Here is a 21731-nt window from a genome sequence, read left to right on the forward strand (position 1 = left end):
GAAGAGTTATAACAGGGTAAACAATTGAGAACATCATTTTTTTACCATTTATTTATTCCTTTTTTATATCTCTCTGATTTTTTCAATGGAATTGTACCCCAATATGCACTGCCAGGGCTTGAAAGCAGCTACATCCATGCTCGTGCTACACAAAGAAAGAATTTCCACTTCTTTTTGCAAGCTACTTCCAGCAGCACATTACCTACCACATACAAGACCTACAATAAGCTCTTGGACAGACGGTTCTTCCCTCATGTGTCTTCCCTCGGCTGTTAACACAAAAACTGACAGTCCCCATTCTTGAAGTCAACAAAAACTGACTAGCCAGTAGACCAGTCCCTCTAGTTTCCCTTGGACTTCTTATATAATTTTCCACTCTTCAAAGGTCACACTTGACTTAATGCTGAAAGAATACCAATTTCTAACATAGTGTCACATATAGTTAAAGTTTAAAAATAATCAACAAAGAAATAGGAAAACAGTTTCAGTATTGTGTTTTATAAGTGTCTTCTGAACAATTCATATTGTTCCATGACTCTTTTTTTTCAGCATTCCCTACCAGCTTTGTGACTCTCTCAGGACAACTACCCAGCCCAGGCAGACCTGTGCTCACACAAGTGCCAGTTAGAGATAGATGCATCTTTTGGTACTACAAAGATAGCAAGTGGTCCTGGTCAGACTAAGCAAGTACAGCATATCCTCTTTAGGCTATACAAAAGATTAAAACCAAATCTCTGAGGACCTCAACCCAGAGCAAACAGCTGAGAAGAGAATTAAAGAACATTTTCAGAGTAGACATTTCCTGTCCCATGAGAGTTTAGGATTTAGACTTTGTCATTAGGATGTATTCATACAAACTTGTCTTTCAGTCTGAGTTAACTACAGCAAAATATGATTTTGAATAAAAATAAACATGGGAGAAAATTCTTCACAAAATTATCTTCCAGCTTTGCTTTGAGGTATTAAGCCAAATGCTCACTTTTCCATTGAATCACAAAGATATGCTGCAGGTTGGCTTGATAAATTCAGTTTCCAATTTATCATAGCCCTAAACAGAAATTAATAGTGTTAATTAAAATACCCTTAAGTCATCTGATTTCTTTGATTGGCTATTTTAACTTTATCCAAGTAAATAAATGAAATTTCTGTTATCTTAATTTAAGATAAAAAATTAGAATACACATACAAATTAAACTTACATTGACCTTTTAATGGTACTGAAACTAACATCCAGCTTTTCATTTCAGTTATAATTTAGCACTGCAATAGGGAAAAGAAATGAACACAGAAATGCCGGTGATGTAAATTAGCACATTTATGGCTTACTGAGTATCAGAAAGTGCCAGTTTTGATCCTAACACTATAGATTCATCCACTTTAGGAAGGAACACTGTTTCGTCCAGGAGCAACGTGAATACAAATATAGTCTTTAAACATCCTAGATTTACACACAGCAGAATTACACAGAGAAAGTGTTGTGTACTGTTGAACTCAGGTCAATGCATGCCTGTTAAGGTGCTGAAGAGCAAACGGTAGAGATAAGGCTATTTAAGGAGATTAAAGTATTTAAAGAATCTGTGGAAATAATTTCAGCCTTTCCAAAATAGCCCTGTTTATTTTTTGAGTATGTGACCCTTCTAAATAGCTTTATTCTCAAATTTATAGGTGCAGTTATCAGGAAAAACAAGATCTTACATTTTTCTGCTAAAATACCTAGTTAGTAATTTGCTGTCATTTACTTTTAAATATTGCACCGTAGTCATCAGTAAAAATTAAATTTACTGTTTGCCGGTCAGCAGAAACATGTGCTGGGTTTGAAGGTATCTTGGGATAAAATGCAGCCTAAGCAATAAATATTAATCTGCTAATTCCACCTGTACAACACATATTATGTTAAATTAAATAAAGCAGATAAGTAAATAGATGAAAGAAAAGAGGTTTCTAAATACCGTGGCTGTTGCATCGTGATGTTTCCACAAGTCGATTGTTTTGATCATAGCATGCCATGGCCTGGTAACGATAGCCTTGTCCACATTCCTTAATGTCTCCTTGTACCTTTGTTCCCAGCAATACTTCCATCTTACCCTCCGGTAAAATACAGTCCGACCAGTTTCCCACAGGCTGAGCACTGTACTTGTCACATGGACAAAACTGATTCTCAATCAGAGGATACAACTGAGAGTTTTTGCATTTATCCCTTTTCTTACTTTTTCCTAGAAAGAAGAAATAATTCTTTTAGAAATTTTGTATCCATTTATGCCTCCCAAAAATTTCATTTAGACTTCTGTAACAAGTGCTTGCAATCAAATACATATGCCTAAAACTAGTTGCATTAATTTTTATTAATCTAGGTTAATGACTTGAATTTCTAAAGTAATGGATGCCTACAATTTGCACAAAGGCAACATCTTTTAAAATAAAGCCACATATTTATATCTACTTTGGATAAAGCGCTGGGGGAGTACAGCTTGAAAAAGTCAGCAGTTAAACAAATACACCCTTTTTTCCAATTTCATCAGGGTGCAGTCCAATAAAAAAATTGTCTCTGGATAAAACTTTCTCAAGTTGAAGAAAATGGCAGAATGAAGTAACATGCATGTTCACTACAGTAGTATCTTCTTTCAAAATGTCAAAATCCTTTAATTTCATTACCTGTTATTGTACATGTCTTAATTATTAACATTCTTCTCTACTAATTTAAAAAGGCTTTTTCTGTGAATTTGATTCTTTTCAATTCCCTTTTCATTTTCCTTCCACAGCTGGAGCACAGGCATCCACTCACCTTCCACTTCCCAGTAAACCTCTTTACTTTTCTCTTTGGTAAAGTTTGCTCCATTTTCTTTTTCATATTAAAAAGCTCATATATATTAATGTAGAAGTCTTTGCAAAAGTAGTTTTAAAAACACTTGTTACTTAGATAATACTCTAAATTAATATCCTGTAGTATTTTCCTTGCTCTTCAAAAAAAGGTACTGGACACAACCTTAGTGCCTGTATTTACTACTGCCTTCACTTAGAATATAAAAAAGGTACCTCAAGAGAAGTTGATTTTTTGATACACGAACACAACACAGCTGCATACTAAAAATACACTTCTCCACATTTTCACCATAAATAATTACAAATTTGCTCCAAGTCAGCTTTACATGTTAGCCTGCGTAACACATTGTCACAGAGAATACACCACAGCACACATTACAGTCTTAGCAAGTTTGAAGGGGTAAGTTAGGACAGGGGAGCATCTCAAAGTGTTAATACTGTGGTAAGGGAATCTGTTCTTTCTTGCTTTGTTTTTAAAATTAAAAAAAAATAAATGTTGGGATTTTTTTTCCCTTGTGGAAGCAAACCTGGCATAAAGTTCACTGGAATTGTAAGACAGTCACAGCGAGCCTTCTTGAAGATCATTAATTATTCATTGTCCACAGGTCTTCTGATTTACAGGGGCATGAAGCAGTGGATAGTGTTTGGATCCTATCACATTCTTGCTGAGGTTGCTAATGGGCACCCCCCTTAGCTAGCTTTCCTCCACCACCAACATACAGTCCTAATTGGGCAACAGGCTGGGACAGAGGCCATCTCTTACCCTTGAAGGTTCAGCTATAATTCAGAAGCAGAGCATGTTTTTTTACTCTTCATTTCATGCAGAAGAAAAAGACAAACCACAACAGATTAAAAAGAAGTTGAAGAAAAAATACGTTTCAAATTAAAAGGGTGGCCATCACACAGAACGAGGAAAAGTTTGTGGCAAGGGATTGAACATCATTGGAAAAACTTTTTATTCTGTTAACTAAAACCCCAAAAGGATTCAAGGGACACAAAAAAAGAGCATCCTGAGTTGTATCAAAAAATAAGTCAGAAAATTAAGCAATGTATTTCTTCATGTGTTGATCTGAGCTGCTGGAGGAAGTCAATGGAAGAATGGAAAACACAACTTGGAGAAAAAACATTCAGCCAGGGAAAGGGCCGGCTTAATCATAAATCTGACATTCAAGACTGCAGCTAAGTTCAAAAGAGGTAAACCAAAGCTTAAAGCTGAAAATGATGAACTATAGGAAGAGGCTGAAAAGACTCAGCTGACATAGTAATTCTAAATGTACCAAAACACCACCCAAGACAGAAGTACTGGTGTAGCCAAGACCAGAAGTAGGAAGAGGAATGCAAGTGACTTACACCTGATCCTGTCAAGGAGAGATCGTCATTGACTGTTCTGTCACCAATTGGAAAAAAAATTAAAAAAAAGAAAAAAAAAAAAGAAAAGAAAATCCACTTTCACCAGTTTTTCTCTTAAAAGGTTTTCTATTGGAAGCTCAGGGAAATTGCAACATTTTTTTTTTCTCAATTACAGTTCTGTGTAAGAAAAACAAAGCTAAAGAAAACAGACCCAATTCAATCTGGTTAGATAATGCTGGCAAGATATAGCTTGTGCACAGAGTCACAGTTGCTGAGGAATCAAAACAGATTGCAGACCTGCTCCCTAAACTCTTAGCTGAGAAAACATAAATAAATCAAGAAAATGCAAATAATTAGTAGGGTCTGTGGCCACTCTGGTTTTCATTATCAGTTTTCCGAATCTAGTTTCTTGTATTAATAGAATTAAATTTGTTTAACCTTATCTGGGACTGCAAGTGATTTGAGAGTGATGTGAAGAGATTTCCTATATCAGGACTTCTCAGAGTGCCTCACACTACCGACATCATGCTGCAAACTCCAAGACCTTTGGCTTTTTACACAATTAAGCCAATCAGTATCTGTAAGTTACATGCTTTTCAACATTCATTAAATTGTCAAATATTTGCCTGAAAACTATTAGCAAAATAAGGCTTAAGGAAAAAAAATAAAGCTATTGAAAAATATCTTCATATTTTAAGCTGTAACTCCAAGAAATTGCTTGAGAGTGTAACCTCAAAGGTGTATCTTATATTTGTTAAATGCTTAGCACAAATACATAATGTCAAGGACGTAATACTGCACAAATACATAATGTCAAGGATGTAATACTGCACAAATGATAAACCATAAACCAGCAGCTTTCCTGGCCTCTTTGTGCGCAGAAGCAGGGTGCAAAATCAGGGTTTGGAATAAACACAGTATGAAAACTGTGTATTTTAAATAGCAAACGATTGTGTCCTTTTTGGTGAAACGATAACACAGGGCTCAACAAAAGTGCAGGTAAAGTTTTTTTAATCTCATTTCCTCTGATTGGATCAGATTGCTCGTTATTCACACTGCTTTACATTTATCACCTCTCTGGTGCTACAGACAATGCTGACTTGCCTGCCAGGAAAAGAAATGCTTTCAGTTCACTAGGTGCACTCCATTTAGAAGAAACCCTGGACTCCTATGTTCTCCCATCTTCTGTTTAGCCACTTGCCCATGATCAAGAGCCAGAGACACGTGGCAGGTGTCTGTTCTCCTGAGGGGTTACTTTTTTTGTTCCACCAACAGTACATAGAGCCTGACAGTGACATTGGGTCTGCTTTCTGCCACAATGACAAAAGTTGCTTGCTTGTCATAAGGGAACCGCAGAACAACACAGGTTTTAATCCAAACAGCAGCAATAATTAATAAAAGATGCACTATTTTTCTGGTTACTCTTACCGACAAGAGTGCGCTTTCTTGTCCTGACTCCCCCACAGTCCCCATTACAGGAAGAAAACTTTGACCAGTTTGTAAATTGACAGTCATCTTGGCAGGGAATCTGGCATATCTGTGTCAAGGATGGTAATGGTCCAGCATATTTAAGGCACTCACTGATGTCAGCCTGTCCACCGTCTTGTCTGCGACAAGTAATTGCTGAAAGCAAGAAGAGATGGAATTTAATTCAGCATTTTTTTCCATGAATGTCTCTATTCAATTTAGAAAGTCTACAATATTCTACAAAATCACACTGAAAGCCCAGAATAGCTACACAATAACCTAATATTTGCAATCAATTATGCCTTGAAAGAATACATTTGACATTTCTGACTTTTTTGAGATTCCATTTAAATTACTATTTATCAGGACTTACCAGGAAAAAAAAAAAATCTTACAGGCAACTGTAAATATTATAAAGGTTGCACCATGTTACCCACACCTGTTATACCACTTTTCAAATTATCATTTTTCCTACTGATACAGGCTATAACTCAGACATTAAAAAACTTGCAATAACATTTTAAGTAGCTGAAAAATGTATAAGCTATAAAATGTTATCAGCAATATTTATTTTAGAAAAAAAAGACAGCCATAAAATTTAGAAACATATTTGAATTCTGCATGCCAGTTAACCACTCACATCAGCATTTCTGCCTGATGTTCTTTAGCAATTACTAGTCTTGAAAAAGTGCTGAAGGGCATGTTTGCTAGGGGTGGAGTATCACTCAATAGGGGTACAACTTTTTATAACAGGATAGCCACGTCCTAAAAACTTCTTACTTATAAGAAAAAAGTTTTGTAACAAAACTTCAGGTGGCACAAAAGGAAGCAGTTGGAACATAGGGATTTGCAAAGAATAGGGCTGTTTAATTAATACAGCTTTTAACAAAGCTCCATTATTGTTTTTCACGGATATTTTTTTAACAGTGTTGCTTACTCTAACCTAAGCCTCAATAATTCTAACTCTATTTCCTTGCCCAAAACAACATAAAACTTACTACACATTAACAACATTGGAAACTTCTAGTTGCTTCTTTACACGATAGAATTATATTTATGCTACTTGGCATCTGACAGCATGCAGCAGAGGCAGTATCTCATAATGACTGTGAAAGTAATTTAGGTCACCAATTGTTGCAGTAAAATTGCATCCAAATACAATAGATCATTCTGTATACGTATGAGGGAATATCATGTTTTATATTACACTCCATAATTTAAGCATGGCACTTCGATTGTACTGACACTAATTGTTTTATTGGTATATGAATTGAAAAAAAATGTAAATTTTACTAACCAAAGTATTATGGCATAAACAAGTTGAACTGTTGGAGAAAAATTGAGGTTTGAATGCAGTTTCAAAATAAATCAGAAAACTGGCTATGAGTGACTATTTCCTCTCAGAGGAAAAAGGAAGAATATTTGAGGAAACTTTCTGGGGTTTTAGATTGCTGTAAGGTAATTGTAAAGGTTTAGTGACCTATGATTTCTGAAAAAAGCTTTTGTCTGACAGTTCTAAACTAAGTTTCTACCTCATGATGACTGTAGGAAGCTGTACCTGATGACCCACATAGTCCATTTTAAGCCTGTGTGCCTGCTAAAATATATCCAAAGGTCCCAAGTGATATTTTTTTTTTTGCCACATATCTGCAGTAAAACTCTGTGAAAGGGAGGGAGGATTGTTTTTCCAGAGATGCTAAGCAAACAACTTCCCCGATCCTTGACTGCCCTTTGGAGCAGCGCTGCCTGCAGTTTGTAATAGGCTCAATACTGCATTAAGTTGTGCTTATTGGGGGACTGACCAGCTGTACATTGTCTAATACAATTATTCTGTCAAATCCTATTATTATTGGTGTAGTTTACATGAGGAAACCCTTTTTTTCTTCAGATATAGTTATAGTGATTCAATAAGCAAAATCAAATATCTAAAACCTGAATATCCATACAACAACTATTTTAAGGATGGGTTAACTGCACCTACTACAGGATTTCTAAATTACACAAATATTTTGGAAAACCACAAGTCAAACCAGTATCTTCCAATACAAGCCTAGGCTATGGTTTTGGATTGTTGTGAGGTACTCTTCTCTGCTAATATCACACATCGGTTTCCCCAAGGTAAAAACACAGTTCAGACTAGTTCTACCACGTGGAAATTCACAGAGGTCAAACCTAAATCCTCTGTCTTGAGTTTGACCTTGGCATGTGCATGCATCAGCAAAACTAATTGCATTATCTTCACTATATTCTCAGGGAGATATAGGCCACCATTTTTAGAAATGAAAACTATACCTAGCCAAGGGCTAAAAGGCCGTCCACTGATTAACCCATAGCTTTTAATAATCTTCTTCAAAAGTTTAATTCCCATTTTACATACTGCCTCCCTATCTAGTCCTTTGATAGGCCATAAACATTGTCCATTGAAGAATACTTTCTTTCTAGTTTCAGTTTTTCTAAAGCCAATATTCATTCCCTCATCTTTCTTGGTTATTAATCTACTCTGTCATAATTTTTTTTCAGACTCATATTAGTGCATCTAATTTACATCAAGCAGTCCCAAGTGTGAAGCTTCCCTGAGGATCAACACTTTGGTTTTTTTCAAGATTAACTGTCAGTTGTACCGTAGCAATCAAAGCAGGAAAACTCTTCATTCTTGAGACCTAAATATTTCACCTTAATAACACCACAAATTAAAGGACAGCTTGGCATACTAAATAAATTCCTGAATCTTAATTTTCACAGTGCCTCTCCATAACTATACGTGTTACTACTAGTTAATAAGACTTGGATGTTTCGCTATATATTCCTTTTTCCTATTGTTATTCTACAGATTCAAGTATTAATTTGAAAGGTTTATACACTTTCTGACTGTTGAAGAGCAGATCTGGTTTTTTCCATTACTTAAAGCAGGGATTTTGACAACTGTATACATTCCATTAATGCATTATTTTGGCCAGGTAAATGTCTTACTTGACATCTGAAATGCTCTTGCTGTTAGCGGCATTAATTCTTCCACTCTCAACCTAATTTGGGCAAACTCATCCCCCACCTCTCTGATCAAACCCATGGTCCTTTAATTATAATCTGTAAAAGTTGCGGAGATTGATGATTCTCTCTACAGAGAAGTGTCTTCAACTACTATAAAACCAGTAGCAATAAATGGCAGTCTAAATTTTCTAGACAAGTGACTTTGATGTAATTAAAACTTTATCTGATAGCATTATTTCCACCAAGCCACAGAGGACTACAGGCTAACGTATTTGTTGTTGGCATAGTGAAACACTAAGACTGCATTTGAACAAGTCCTGTTATGCATGGGTTTATATAAAAACCTTGCCAGTGTTACTACCATTAGTATACTTCACAAGATTTCACTGAGGTGTAAGATTCCGTGACCTTTACACTTAAAAATTAAAGTATTTTATAAATGAATGTGCTCTACTTCCTTTGTTTTACAACACACTTGGGATATCATTTTTTCAACTGTTAAGTACTTTTAACAACAAAAATATTCTGTTTCATTTCTAGAATGGCATAAATTATTTCAGCAAACTAATGTTTCTTACACCTACTATCAGTGCTGCATGGGCTATGATTTCATCTATGTTTATTCCTTTTTCTGTGGGACATGGCAGACTAGACACTGCATGATGAAGTGTTTCTATTATGAAGTATCTTAAAGCAGAAGCATGTGCCAAGAATATTGCGAAAATACAAGCCTGAGCATTCTTTACGCACCAAAGAGAATAACAATGTGTTTCTGCTGAATATAGTTGTCTGGAGATTCTGGCTCTTGTTTTGTCAATAAAAAAAATAATTTCTCATGTAAATACTGCTCTTGCGCACTGTTGCCCAGATTCTTACTTCATTACAAAACCTGAAGCTGCCTGTTGTCCTTTGCAATGACTAAAATATGAACCAGGCAACAGGGCACTCTCATCTGTTAAGTCTCAATGATGTTAAGATAGTTTATAGCTCCATGAAGGAGCTATATGATTTTGTCTCCTTTCTTGTGCTTTCAATAAGGGCACAAAACTCCATGAGAGCAAATCCCCCACACCCCCATAAGTGATGCCCAGGGAGAGGCTGCTGTCCCTGCTTAGCTACAGCAGAAGCAAAGGGCTTGATACTGCTGGCTCTGCCTCCAAGCCTCCCTGCAGCTCAAACAAGCCTGCAAAGCCTCTGCATGGGCTCACAGCCACCCTGGCAAGCTTCCTTCAATTCCCTTTGGACATCGCTCCGTCTTTCAAATAACTATATACACCCTGTGAATGAAGAACAGCGAGAGCTCAGGATCAGCGCTTTAATAATGGACAAATCCCAGTGACAGCAAGTACAGCTATTCGGATATTTTGTGTGATAGCCAGGTTACTTCAAATTTATAAATTTCCTCTTGCTATTACAGAAAATGCTGACAGATTTCACAATTTTCATCCCGTTGCTCCTACAAAACCCTGAGGAAGGTTTATGGTGGCAAGGACTGTAGGCTGTGCATCCTTTTGCAAATCTCTTTTTGGTCACTGGGATAGCCCTTACTATGTGCATCCATGCATTTACATCATGATGTGATTAGGCTATTGCAGTCTGGGCACTTGGGCTTCTCATCTGCTACATGTCCTCTTCACTTGTGCTGGGATGCAGCCCAACAAGATCTCCTTAAACCTGCAGCAGCTACTGGCAGGACAAGCTTTTTTAGTAAGTTTCCTAGGCTTTCCTGATACAATTTGAAAGGGATTTGAACTGTATTTCTAAATTTCTTCAGATGTCAGTGGAGCTGAGGTTTACCAACACAGGTTTGAAGATAGGAGCATAATATAATAGATATCTGCCTAAGTTGTTCAAAATTTCAAACTTCATACATTAAACTATCTCACTAAGCAGATCACTACTTAGAGGTTATGTATGTGCTAATAAATGTCAGCCTTAAAAATACAAAGTAGTATCTCTTACAACACCCTAACTGGAGCAGGTTCCTCTCACAATGAGTTTTATAGCCTACATCCCCATCAAATACTAGTAGCCTGACTTTATTAAACATTTATGCTTTTGTTCTAGTTTTTGTATTTATTTATTTATTTATTTTGTATTTCCCAACACCCTGTGGCTCTCCTTCCTAGTTTTCAAGTGACTCACCAAGACATCTGGTCAATTTACTCCTGTTAACTTAGAAACAACTTGTGAAAAGAAACAACATAAATGCATTCCTGTTCTTGTTGGATAGCGTCAAAAGGAAGTTTCAAACTATTTGCTGATGCACCCATAATATCCTCTCTTAAGGGTTTTAAACAAAAGACAGAAGTCTTAAGTTACTGCAGTTCTGTAATACCTTCCTGCCCTGCGTATCCACTGTTAAAAGGGATTTTACCAGTGATACGACTGCGTTTTCATTCATCATAGAAATTCAACACAATTGTCATGACTATCTGCCTTGTTCAAATAAGATTCATGACAACAATTATGAATTTGCTTTAGTATTAACTGCTTTAGTAGTAAATGCTTACCTATGCTTAGGTTTAGATGTAAATTACCTGTCCATAATTAGCTTGAATGACTAACAAACATTTTTATTTAAAAAAAAATCTAAAGGAAATTTTTCTTTTCTTAAAGCAAAAACCAAAAACTACCGAACCCCTTAATTTTCTTTCCTCTGTATTGACCCAAGTTCTAATTTTGTGACACATTCATTTAAACTGACATAATTTGTAACAAAACCTTCATCACAGAAGATGGATAGAAAAAGAGCTGCCTTTAACAATGAATCACAATTCTAAACTTTATGATTCACTCAAGTATCTTCTGTCAAGGAAGACCAATGTGATAAAAAAGCTGAAGAATGTAAATAGTAAAGCTGTGATCTCAAGGCATGCATATGTTCTAGTTACTCAGAGACTTAAGACTAGACACCTAACCAGTCATTTTTAATTATTTGTAACTTCTAGTTTTTCCTTCAGATTTAATAATCTTTCTAATTAAAATATGAATGGTAACAGATTATTTTCTTCAAAATAAACTGCTTATGAATGCATAGCCAGATGTGCCTTTTCCCTGGTGTACGTTCCTTTTCTTTATTTAACGCATTTGCTGATACTTTCCATGTTAACACTATTGGTACATCAGCAATCAGATCAGAAACAGGACAATCCAATAGCATTGGCAACACCCACTGAAAAAGAGTAACTGATAACTAACTAAACACAATTACTTGCTCTACTGAGGATCAACACAAAATAAAAGGCCTGTCCACAGGAAACCAAAAGGCTGAAATTACTTCTATAAGATAATCGTTTCACTTTGTCATCTAAAAGTAAATTACCACAAACAGATGAATGAATGTGTGATTTTGGGACTCATGAGCATCAGAAATTTGAGACCTCTTTTTCAATTGAACAAAAAAATGCTCCTATGTCCACAATTTTCACAGTATCATAAACATTTGTACAGGAATCACCAACACATTTAAATGTACTGTTCAAAATACCTGTATTCTAGTATCCCATTATAAATGCAGTATCAGAATGTTATACCAAGCAGATTTCATATTTCAGTGTTTAGCATTCCCTGATTTTGGCTTGTTTAAAAGGACAGTAGTAGCTCACTCTTTTGTGTATCTACATCACAAAATAGTCTAAACAAATGATTTATAGTACATAATTTTTAAAAACATGTTCGCATGCAAAGTTTTCCATTGTAGAAAATTTATCTACTAGAAGCCAAGCATGCAGGAGGGAGCCAAGAATTAGCAGGGAAAGAGGACAGAACATTTTCCAGAGTCTTTCAGAAACTGGTAAAATCTTTCTAATACTGTCCAGGGCAGAGCTCAGTCAGGCAGATGCTTGCTTTTAGGTCAGCCTCCCTTCAGTGAGCACCTTGCATGAAATCAACTCTTGTGCAGGGGACCAAATGAAATAACGTGCATCACTGAAAATTCACACTATCTATTTTCATGGCAGAATTTGAAATGTAAGAGGGGAAAGCGAATGTGTTAATGCTCTGTGTAGGAGATAACCTATATAAAACAAATAAAACACACTATTCATGTTCAAAATTCAGTTTTCTGAGGTAAAAAGTAAATAAAACTTCAGCCAATAACTTCTAGAATTGCAGAAGCCTGTTTTCCAAAGTGAAAGTTACTTTTGTGCAAAGATTCAACTTTTAATTCCAAGTCATATTCATTGTAAAGGTGTTCAAGAAACCAGAAAATATTTAACTTTTCTCAATATAAAGAAAATCTGTACTAGTTTATTTAGCTTCTACAGATTATCAGTTTATACTACTGAGATAAAATTAAATGATACATTCAACACTTTGTCAGGTATTAAACCACTGAGATATGGTGCATAATATAACTATGTCCAAAACTTGCATTTAATGTTAATTTACATCACTTACATCAATGGGAAAAACACTGAAAAGGCTGTCTTTAATGCCTGTAATTTTCACTACTGCAACAGGCTGGACAGTATTTGTATTCGTATTTACAGATTTGGACTGAGGCACAAATAATCTTAGGTTATCCAACCTGAATAACTTCCTCTGTGAATTCCATAATAAAATTTCTACATTGGATAGACTTAACAAAAAGCATGAGCAAACAAAAATCTTCCCTTTCTAACAGTTGATCTCAGAAACATTTACAGAATTCTGCTGAAACCACCTACTTTCTTCAGGCTTAGCTGCATCCCATGTTCTTAATTAATGATTGCTCATCCTACCACTTGACCACATTACACTAGAGAACTACTTCCATTATATCTGCTTGTAGGAACAAGACTATTGCTTGAATATATGATCTTTCACAAGATCAAACTCAGTCTAATACTAGAGGGAAATTCTGCCAGTCTGTTTCACCAATTTGAAAACTGTATGCCCAGTAATGCCAAAATCATGGATTACTCTGTATGTGTGTATGTACTGCACATGATTGAAGTTACAGTAAAAAAACCCCAAAACTCTCATGACACACAAGAATAATAAAACCCAATCTGCATGCACTACAGTTAGCTATCCTTCTTTATTGACTGACTTTGAGGCAAAGTCAAGAGATTTAGGTACTAGCACACAAGTACAGAAGACAACATTTTGTACTGTCTGAACTCCTACCATCAAAGACAGAAATCTTATTTGCTCAGTGTGTGATCTGAATGTATCCTCCAGAGCCGCTAGAGATAAATTGCATTAGTGACTGACCCTCAAAAGAATTAGCACAGTCGGAAGGCTTTTTTATTAGCGGGCAATACTTTGAGGTTTCATTTTGTGGTAAGCCCTAAACTGATCTCCTGTAACTTTCTGAGTAAGTGGAAGAAGATACAAGCTTCAAATTTACTTTTTAAAGTATACCATAACCTCCTTTAATACTGTGAGGAAGTTAATGACCTGAACATTTCAATTCTGCAGTAAGCAGTGTCCTTGCTCAGGAATTCCACAATCTGCTGAGCCAATATTATTTTAACGGACAGGAGTTTGCACTCAGAAAAGGTAAAAGAAAAAAACCTTCCAGGAATTCAGGGTTGACTAGTAGTTCAAAGAAATTCAATTACTGTAACACAGTAAGTAGGAACTGCAATTATTTTCATACTGAATTTATTTAACGCACCTAAAATACCCTCCTGACTATACTTACAGAGTCACACATACACAATTCTGTTAAGACCACAAAATACTCTATGAAGACAGGTGACAGCAAAGCTGGATGTGGATGCAAAAATTCTTTGCTATTAAATGCAAATGGTACAAAAATGTCTGGATCATTGGGCTTGAAGGGTCCATGGCTTTGAAGTCCAATGAGCAGCTGGTTAAGAGCACTGCACCTCAGTGGTTAATTCCAGCGCCAATTCTGTTTAGCATCTTTAACAACCCATATAGAAAGCATCCGCAGCAAGTTCAGGGACAACACCAGTTTGAGGGGGACAGTCAATAGCTACCTGGAGAGTAGGGCTGCAATTCAGAGGACCCTTACAGCCTGGGGAATTGTTCTGGCACTGAACTTGAATAGTATAAATGAAAAGTCCTGCTCCCATTGCTCTCTACCACTACATAATTTGAGGGTATAGAGAGGAGAAAGCCAGACTGTTCTCAGAGGTATGTAGTGAAAGGATAAGGGGACACAGACACAAATTGCAGCAAGGGAAATTTAGGCTTACATATTAGTGGAAAAAAATGCAGTATTAGACTGGACAAGCAATGGAGCAGGTTCCCAGAGACACTGTAGGATCTCTGTCCTGGGAGATACTCCAAACATGTTGAGACATGGCCCTGAGCAACCTGCTGTAGCCTGGGTGGCATCTAACTTTGAAACTGGCTCTGCTCTGGCTGGAGGGTTGGACCAAGGCACCTCCAGAGCATCCTTCCAGCTCAAAATTATTGTAGGGTTCTCTGATCCTAAATTTTCAAACAAAGCCTTATATTTGGTCTAATAGATATACCCATAAACATGCCTTCACATCCCCTCCACATGAAAAATGTCACATTTTCACAGGTGAATTCACACAACCTTTTTCACAAAAACAAACATATAAAGTCACCCATCCCTTTCTTCTTTTTCTTGTTTTTGAAAACATAATTTCCACAAAAAAAACTCTTCAAACTTGCTTCAGGTAAGGATGGTGAAATAACTGAACAAACAATACCATAAAATTAAGGACTAATGTGGCATCTATACTTAAAAATAAATTAACACTTATTTTAGGAATAAAACATTTGCCAAATACTGGTTAGGATGCACCCTGCCATACTGGCATTCAGTATTTTCCTGTGCTGATGCACATAAAGATAGATAAAATTAATGTTAGGTTCTAATGACTAAAATTTTAGGCATTTCCCACACCAGTGCAGATATAGATTTCTGAGAAATAAATGACAGAAACAAAGGGGAGAAATAAATTACAGAAACAACGGGCCTAACCTCTTGCTTGTAGCCCAGGTCCACAAGTCTCATGTGCTCCTGGACTGTCTTGGCGCACATACCATGGAACTAGCTGGCACCTGCGCCACTTGTGGGTCTTCCACCTGTAATGAGAGGGGAAGCAGCCAGCTTCAAACAATCCACTTAAACTTGTAGCCGTCAGTGCTAAAGAGTGTTAGAAACCACCGTAAGTTGTTGCTTATTAATACTAACTGGTCACAGACAATTCACAACAAACAGCAACAATACCATAAACTCTTCCCTCTTTCCTGTTAACTTCTTTTCTCCTTTTACGATTAGGCCATTAAGGACACAGGGAAGGAAGGGGGAGGTGAAGGAAGGAAGAGAAAGTAAACCATATATATTTTCAAGGATTTCAAAGTATAAAGGTACATTAACACTACCTAAGAAATAAACAGTGAATACAAAACATAGTATGAGCATTAGACATTGATAAAAAGCATTAACACGTACAAGCTGTGAGAAAGAAATTTCAAAAAAGAATAATTTATAAAATAATAAAACTATATGACTTGAATACCCTTTCCATAGAAGAACTCCTTTGCTATGGATTTATATCTGATCATGCTGAGTATTTTACCAGTCAACAAAATGACGTACTAAAATTTAAGAAGTAGATTTAATGAAGTGACATTAACATCTCATAAAAACAACATGGACCCATTAAATAAGGATGAGTTTTAAATGCTAGCATGCTATTACAAACCTCCCCTCATTCTCATTTCCCTTCCTTACTTTCTTTTTTCCATTTATCTCAGTGAAGTAAACATGCTGAAGTTTCCCAAACACACTCCAGAGATAAGTCTTCAGGGTTGATTTCTGGTTCATGTAGTATTGGGACTGTCTTTTGGCAATGAATACTGTCACATATAGATGTTAGTGCATTTCTTTCACTTTTCCTTCTTTCCTCTTCCCCAGGACTTTTCTTTCCCCCCTCCCTTAGGCATTCTTTGCAACACAACAACAAATGGCAATTCTGCCTTGCTTGAAGCACAAACAATACTGGAGTTACAAAGATGAGGTCAGATGAGTGAAGTCTTAGAATTTGTTTTGTTTTCTCAAATTTCAAATGATATTATTACAAGGGTAAAGTTTTCACAACAAACAAATTGCCTTGCTAGGCTTCATCATCCAAATACTATCCCAAATGGTGAAATCAGAAGCAAAAAGGAACCCCAGCTACAGCAAAGTATTGGGACAGTGGGTTTAAATGACTGTGTGGGTGCCTTGGGCGATCCTAGAGCACCTAGAGTCTCCAGTAGCTGAATGGCAGCACTTTACAAATGTGTGAGCCAACACGTGTATATGGGCCCAGACCCTATCAAAATAAAATACAGACAAAAAGAACTTGCAAAAAACTTTGATAACAATATTGACCACCTAAACTATTCTATCATTAGTATAAACTGCTATATAACTTTTACAAAGTTCCCTTCTAGTGCTGCAGAATACCCCAGGACTTAAATATAACAACTCCAGGCAACTGTGGTTATTGTCACATCTATGAAATAATGCAGTTGTCTGAATTACTCAGAGTTGGGGTGGGGGGAAATGCTACATCCACAACTCAAACCATCAGCTACTCTCACGTTTAAAATAATCTCAATGATTTTGCACCTCAGGTTTTATTGCAACCTGCCTCTGAGGGCCAGTATCCGAACTAAGGCATAAGCCAGGCTGGGTCTGTGAGTCCATCTGTTGCAGCATGTGTATAGATCAGAAATATGTTAAAGGAAACATACAGAAAATACATACGGTATTAGTTTGTGTCATGAAATACAAATAATTGCATCTACCACTCCCTAGCAACTCTTCTTTCTTCTGCTCAGCACATTATCATGCATTAGCTCAGGTAAAATTTGGTACTGAAGATACTAAGATGAAAGGCAGCCAGATTTTAAAAGGTAAAACTCTGACTAGAAAAAGCTCTCAAGCTGTATTTCTCTAATGTTTGGAGTACTGATTTTGGTAGCTTCCCAATGCTGTTTTCCATCCTTTCATATCTTTCAGTTGAATATAGTGTGATCTCCTAATGAATTTGCAATGATAATTCTTGCCAGATGATGAAAGCAACACACTTCTTTAATCCCAATTTGTTTTCACTAAAATAAGCTTGAATTCTATTTGTACCTCTGCAACAGACAGCAGTTTCATGGGAATTAGAAGGTGGAGAAACAAAACATTGTCTTCCAATAAATATATTTTATATTTGTTATTCATAAATAAACTCTTTTTATTATTATTTTTTAAGTAAATCCAACAACTAAATGCATCAGATTTTTCTAAACTTTGTGTCAACACCCAGATCTTGTATGTCTACTTTCCCATGCCACTCAGATGGATACTATGAAACTGCCCAAAAATTTTCTGAAGTAGTTGTGGTGAATATCCCCACCTGCCAGAACAGTCCTCAGTGTCCTTTCGTGAAGATTAAGTGAGCAGAGAATTTTGTGTATTAGGGGATATAATCAACTGTGGACCATTCCAGGGCTGACAGGGATGGAAGATGGAGGATACAGTGTGTGGCACAGTGTCACAGCAGAACTCGGCTGCCCTAAACAGATGAGGCTGCATTTCAGTGCTTTGGATAATTTCAAAAGGAAGATTTTTTTAATTGTATAGAATGTCAAATTATTCGCTAGGAAAGATTTATCCTGGAAAGTAATTCTTAGTTGTTGCAGTGTTCCTGCAAAAGAACAAATAAAATGAACCACTGATTCATGATGGGCCCAACTGAGTCTTCGTATCTGTTCTGAAACCTTGATTTAGCTATGTAACCTGTTTTGCTACATAGTGCATATTAGAACATCTTCTGTTAAGAAGTGGAATTCAGCAAGCTTTAGAGACATTGAAAAACCGGGTCCAATCCATCTCTGTTTGATTAACACTACCTGTAGCTATAGCAGATGGGAGAAGCTTCACATTCCTTTTCCTCAAACAAAGAGTCTGGGCACTCTCGACCACCGTTGGCGGGGAGCTGGATGATAACACGGTGACGGGACTGCTTCTTTACTGTGGCACCCCCTGCAAAAAGTAGAGGTGGCTGTTTTCCCTGCTACTTCCATAGGGATGACAGTAATTAGGGGAAAAATAAGATCTAATACCACAGGTATTTGAACTGATTGCTCTAATATCGACATGCTATTTTGTCCATAAGCAGAAAATCAAGCCTAAAAGATAAAACAGTTTAATCTCAGCTAACGGCCAGGAATCAGAACTGAACAGAAAGCAGTATTAGCGATACTGAACAAATGAATATACAGCCAAAATGAATACACAGTTCAAGTGAACAAAAATTAAACCCGTTCAGTTTGCAGCTACATTTTACAATTTCAAAGTGTAAGTTTGCCCTGATCATTTGCATGTAAAACCAGAAAGAGAAATTCCGCTGTGGAATTTATCTACAGTTTTTAATTATTACAGTCATTCATTATTAATGATAAACTGATTAATGATAATGCTAAAATAGTTCCTGTAGGAATTTTGATCTCTGTCATCTTCAGATAACAGTTCTTCTGGCAGAAAACGAAAAGAAAAGCCACAAATCTGTAACAGTTCCACAGCAATACCTAATACACCTAACAGACAAATATTGTTAGGTAAAAATCTTGGATTTCCCCCCACACCCACCCCCCATCCCTCCCCTGAGAGCTGTGGCACAGGCATTTGGCTGACTGGGTTGGTATCAGATTTGGGTGGGTTATTACAGCAGCTGCAGCTTGTCTGAACACAGACGCGTGCTGGACCACAGCCAAGCAACTGTAATTAGGAGCAAGCGGTAGGAGAATCCCGGTGGTGGCTCTCCACCACCTGGCCGCTTTTCAATGCAGAGGAAACCCCCCACTCCTGAGTCAATCATCTCCAGGAGATGCCAGGAGCTGGCACAAGGGGCAAGACAGATGTGCTGACCAGCAAAGCTGCTGACCAGCTTGCTGACACAAATAGGTAAAACCTATGAAATATATTTTTTTTTGTTTGTGTAGTATGAAAAGATTTTGCCTCACTGGATAGACAAAATGCCTGTATTAGTTCACAAATATACTGTCTTACAGAAGCCTGCGTGCTAGTTTGTAGTAAAAGTTGGTGAAGATATGCTCATTGCATCAAGAACTCTTTTAAAACCCACAGAAATGAGAACAGAAAAGGATGGCATTTTTGTCCAAGATGATCTGCCTCAATAAAAATATATCAGAAAGACTGATTAATACTGCTATAAAATAACACAATATTTAATAATGAATAACTATTTAATAGATTCAGATTCAATGGTCTTAATTGTCTGTTCTTTTTTCAAGGTTATGAATTTAATCTTCCTAACCCTTTTTTTATTTGTTAGAATGCACTAATCACTAATAGGAATTAATGAAAAAATGCCTTTATGCTTTTGTCCTTTATAAAGCATAAAAAATTGGCTGTGGCGTTTGAAACATGTATATTTGATGTAACAATATCTTACATTCTGATAATACGGTAGCTGTGAGTAATCACCATGTCCCACACAGGGATTAGCACCCTGTGGAACATGGGGTATTACAGTCTGTCTGTAATAATATATATTAGAAAAACACCTCCTGTTAAGCTTCAAAGAGAGAGAGAGAGAGATAAGGCATAAAAATGTGGCAATATTAAGCCAGTCATCAGTTTAACTTCATGGATGACTCTAGTAATAAAAATTCAGGGGCAACCTGCACTCTTTTTAAGAGCTTTGCCAAGAGTATTAAAATGGTATTGGAATGTATGGTTAACTCAGACCATTAACATCAACTTAAAGTCTGCTGATTTTTATTAACTTTCCTTCAATTTTCCTTGGAGTAGAAGAAACCAGCCAAAATTATACACATGTGCATATCTACCTACCTACCTACCTATCGCCTAGTACATAAAGCTCAGGTTTTTCCAATGAGCAAGCAGTACATGTACTTTCAAAGACCAAATCTGACCATGTTATTATCTGACAATTCAAATACTGCAACTGTACCAGTATCTGTTTTGTTGTTAAACGAAGAGATACGTGTCTACTCCATGACTAGTTATCTCTTTATTAGCAGAAGATGTAAATGGGAGTTTTTAATATAAAAATAGGAAAAAATGAAGGGGGGGGGGGGGGTGGTTAGTCATCCAAACAGATCATATAGAAATAACTATTCTTTTCAGCAAAATTGCTAAGTCCTCCCTGCAGGTACTGTACCAGCTATTACATGTCCTCTGTCAGAAAGAGATGTGTGTAAGCATTCTGACAAAAGTGACTGCTAGCCTAACTCCTTTTTTCTTAAAATCTGTCTACTAGCACACAATGGATAAAATTACCTTCCTGACATGAAGAAGGACACACTGTCCAGTCGCTGAATGGAGTCACAATACAGTCCTTCCTACAGGGAAGCAGACAGGGTCTCACAGTTTCTGGTCGGAGGCTCTCAGGGCATCTAAAAAAATGAAAAAAAGAAGCATTATCAAATAAACAACCATTCTGCGGTAAAGTGAATCACGAGAGGTACCAAATGCCTGCAGGCATGAGGAGAACGCTAGTTGCCCAGAATTCACCAGGATGAAACACAGAAATTAAAACAATTAGCATTTAAATATATCTGGTGAAAGGAGACATAACTGGTGCATTCTGCACCTGGGGATTTAACTTTAAAAAATCATCTTTCCTCACTCACCATTCCAGACTGCCTCTTAAGTGTTACTTTCAAGCTTCCAAATGATTATGAAGAAAAGCCATCTATTTTACCGTAGAAAAATACATGTTTAGCTCTTCATAAACTTACCAGAAGCATAAACTCTGGAAGGAAGCATATTTAAACAAAACACTGCTAACCCAGGAAAAATAGGTATAAGCTGGCCGTGATTATCACAGGAATGGGCTTGAAACTGCCAGATCAATGAGACTGTCAAAGACTGTCAAAAGGGACAGAAAACCTCACTTGTTTTAGGAAAATGCTTGATCAGCATATAAAAGGGATTATTGGAGTGCCACATACGGGAGTCATTATCCCAGGTCATTTTCCCCAGCCTGTGTTTCTATTTTTCCATCAAGGACAAACAACTCTATGCTGCAATACTTGTTTTCAGAATGATGCAATAACTATTTGCAGAAGTACTGTGAATCTTTAAAATAATTTCGATATTACTATTGCCCTGAAAGCATGCAGACTGTGGACTGTCAGAGGAA

The 21731-nt window shown here is 36.7% G+C and overlaps 1 protein-coding gene across 2 annotated transcripts in view; it reads right to left on the reverse strand.

The window, feature by feature from the left end:
- The window catches only part of THSD7A (thrombospondin type 1 domain containing 7A), a 287802-nt gene that overhangs the window by 42297 nt on the left and 223774 nt on the right, over positions 1-21731 (reverse strand). For both annotated transcript variants that reach the window (XM_037383975.1, XM_037383974.1), the window contains exons 12-16: positions 20867-20982; positions 18451-18583; positions 15539-15642; positions 5599-5793; positions 1950-2213 (exon numbers count right to left, since the gene is read on the reverse strand). In XM_037383975.1, coding sequence (XP_037239872.1) covers positions 1950-2213; positions 5599-5793; positions 15539-15642; positions 18451-18583; positions 20867-20982 — 812 coding nt within the window. The remainder of the gene's footprint in view (positions 1-1949; positions 2214-5598; positions 5794-15538; positions 15643-18450; positions 18584-20866; positions 20983-21731) is intronic.

The sequence above is a fragment of the Falco rusticolus genome, chromosome 4 (genome assembly GCF_015220075.1).
Source record: "Falco rusticolus isolate bFalRus1 chromosome 4, bFalRus1.pri, whole genome shotgun sequence".
Lineage (NCBI taxonomy): Eukaryota > Metazoa > Chordata > Aves > Falconiformes > Falconidae > Falco > Falco rusticolus.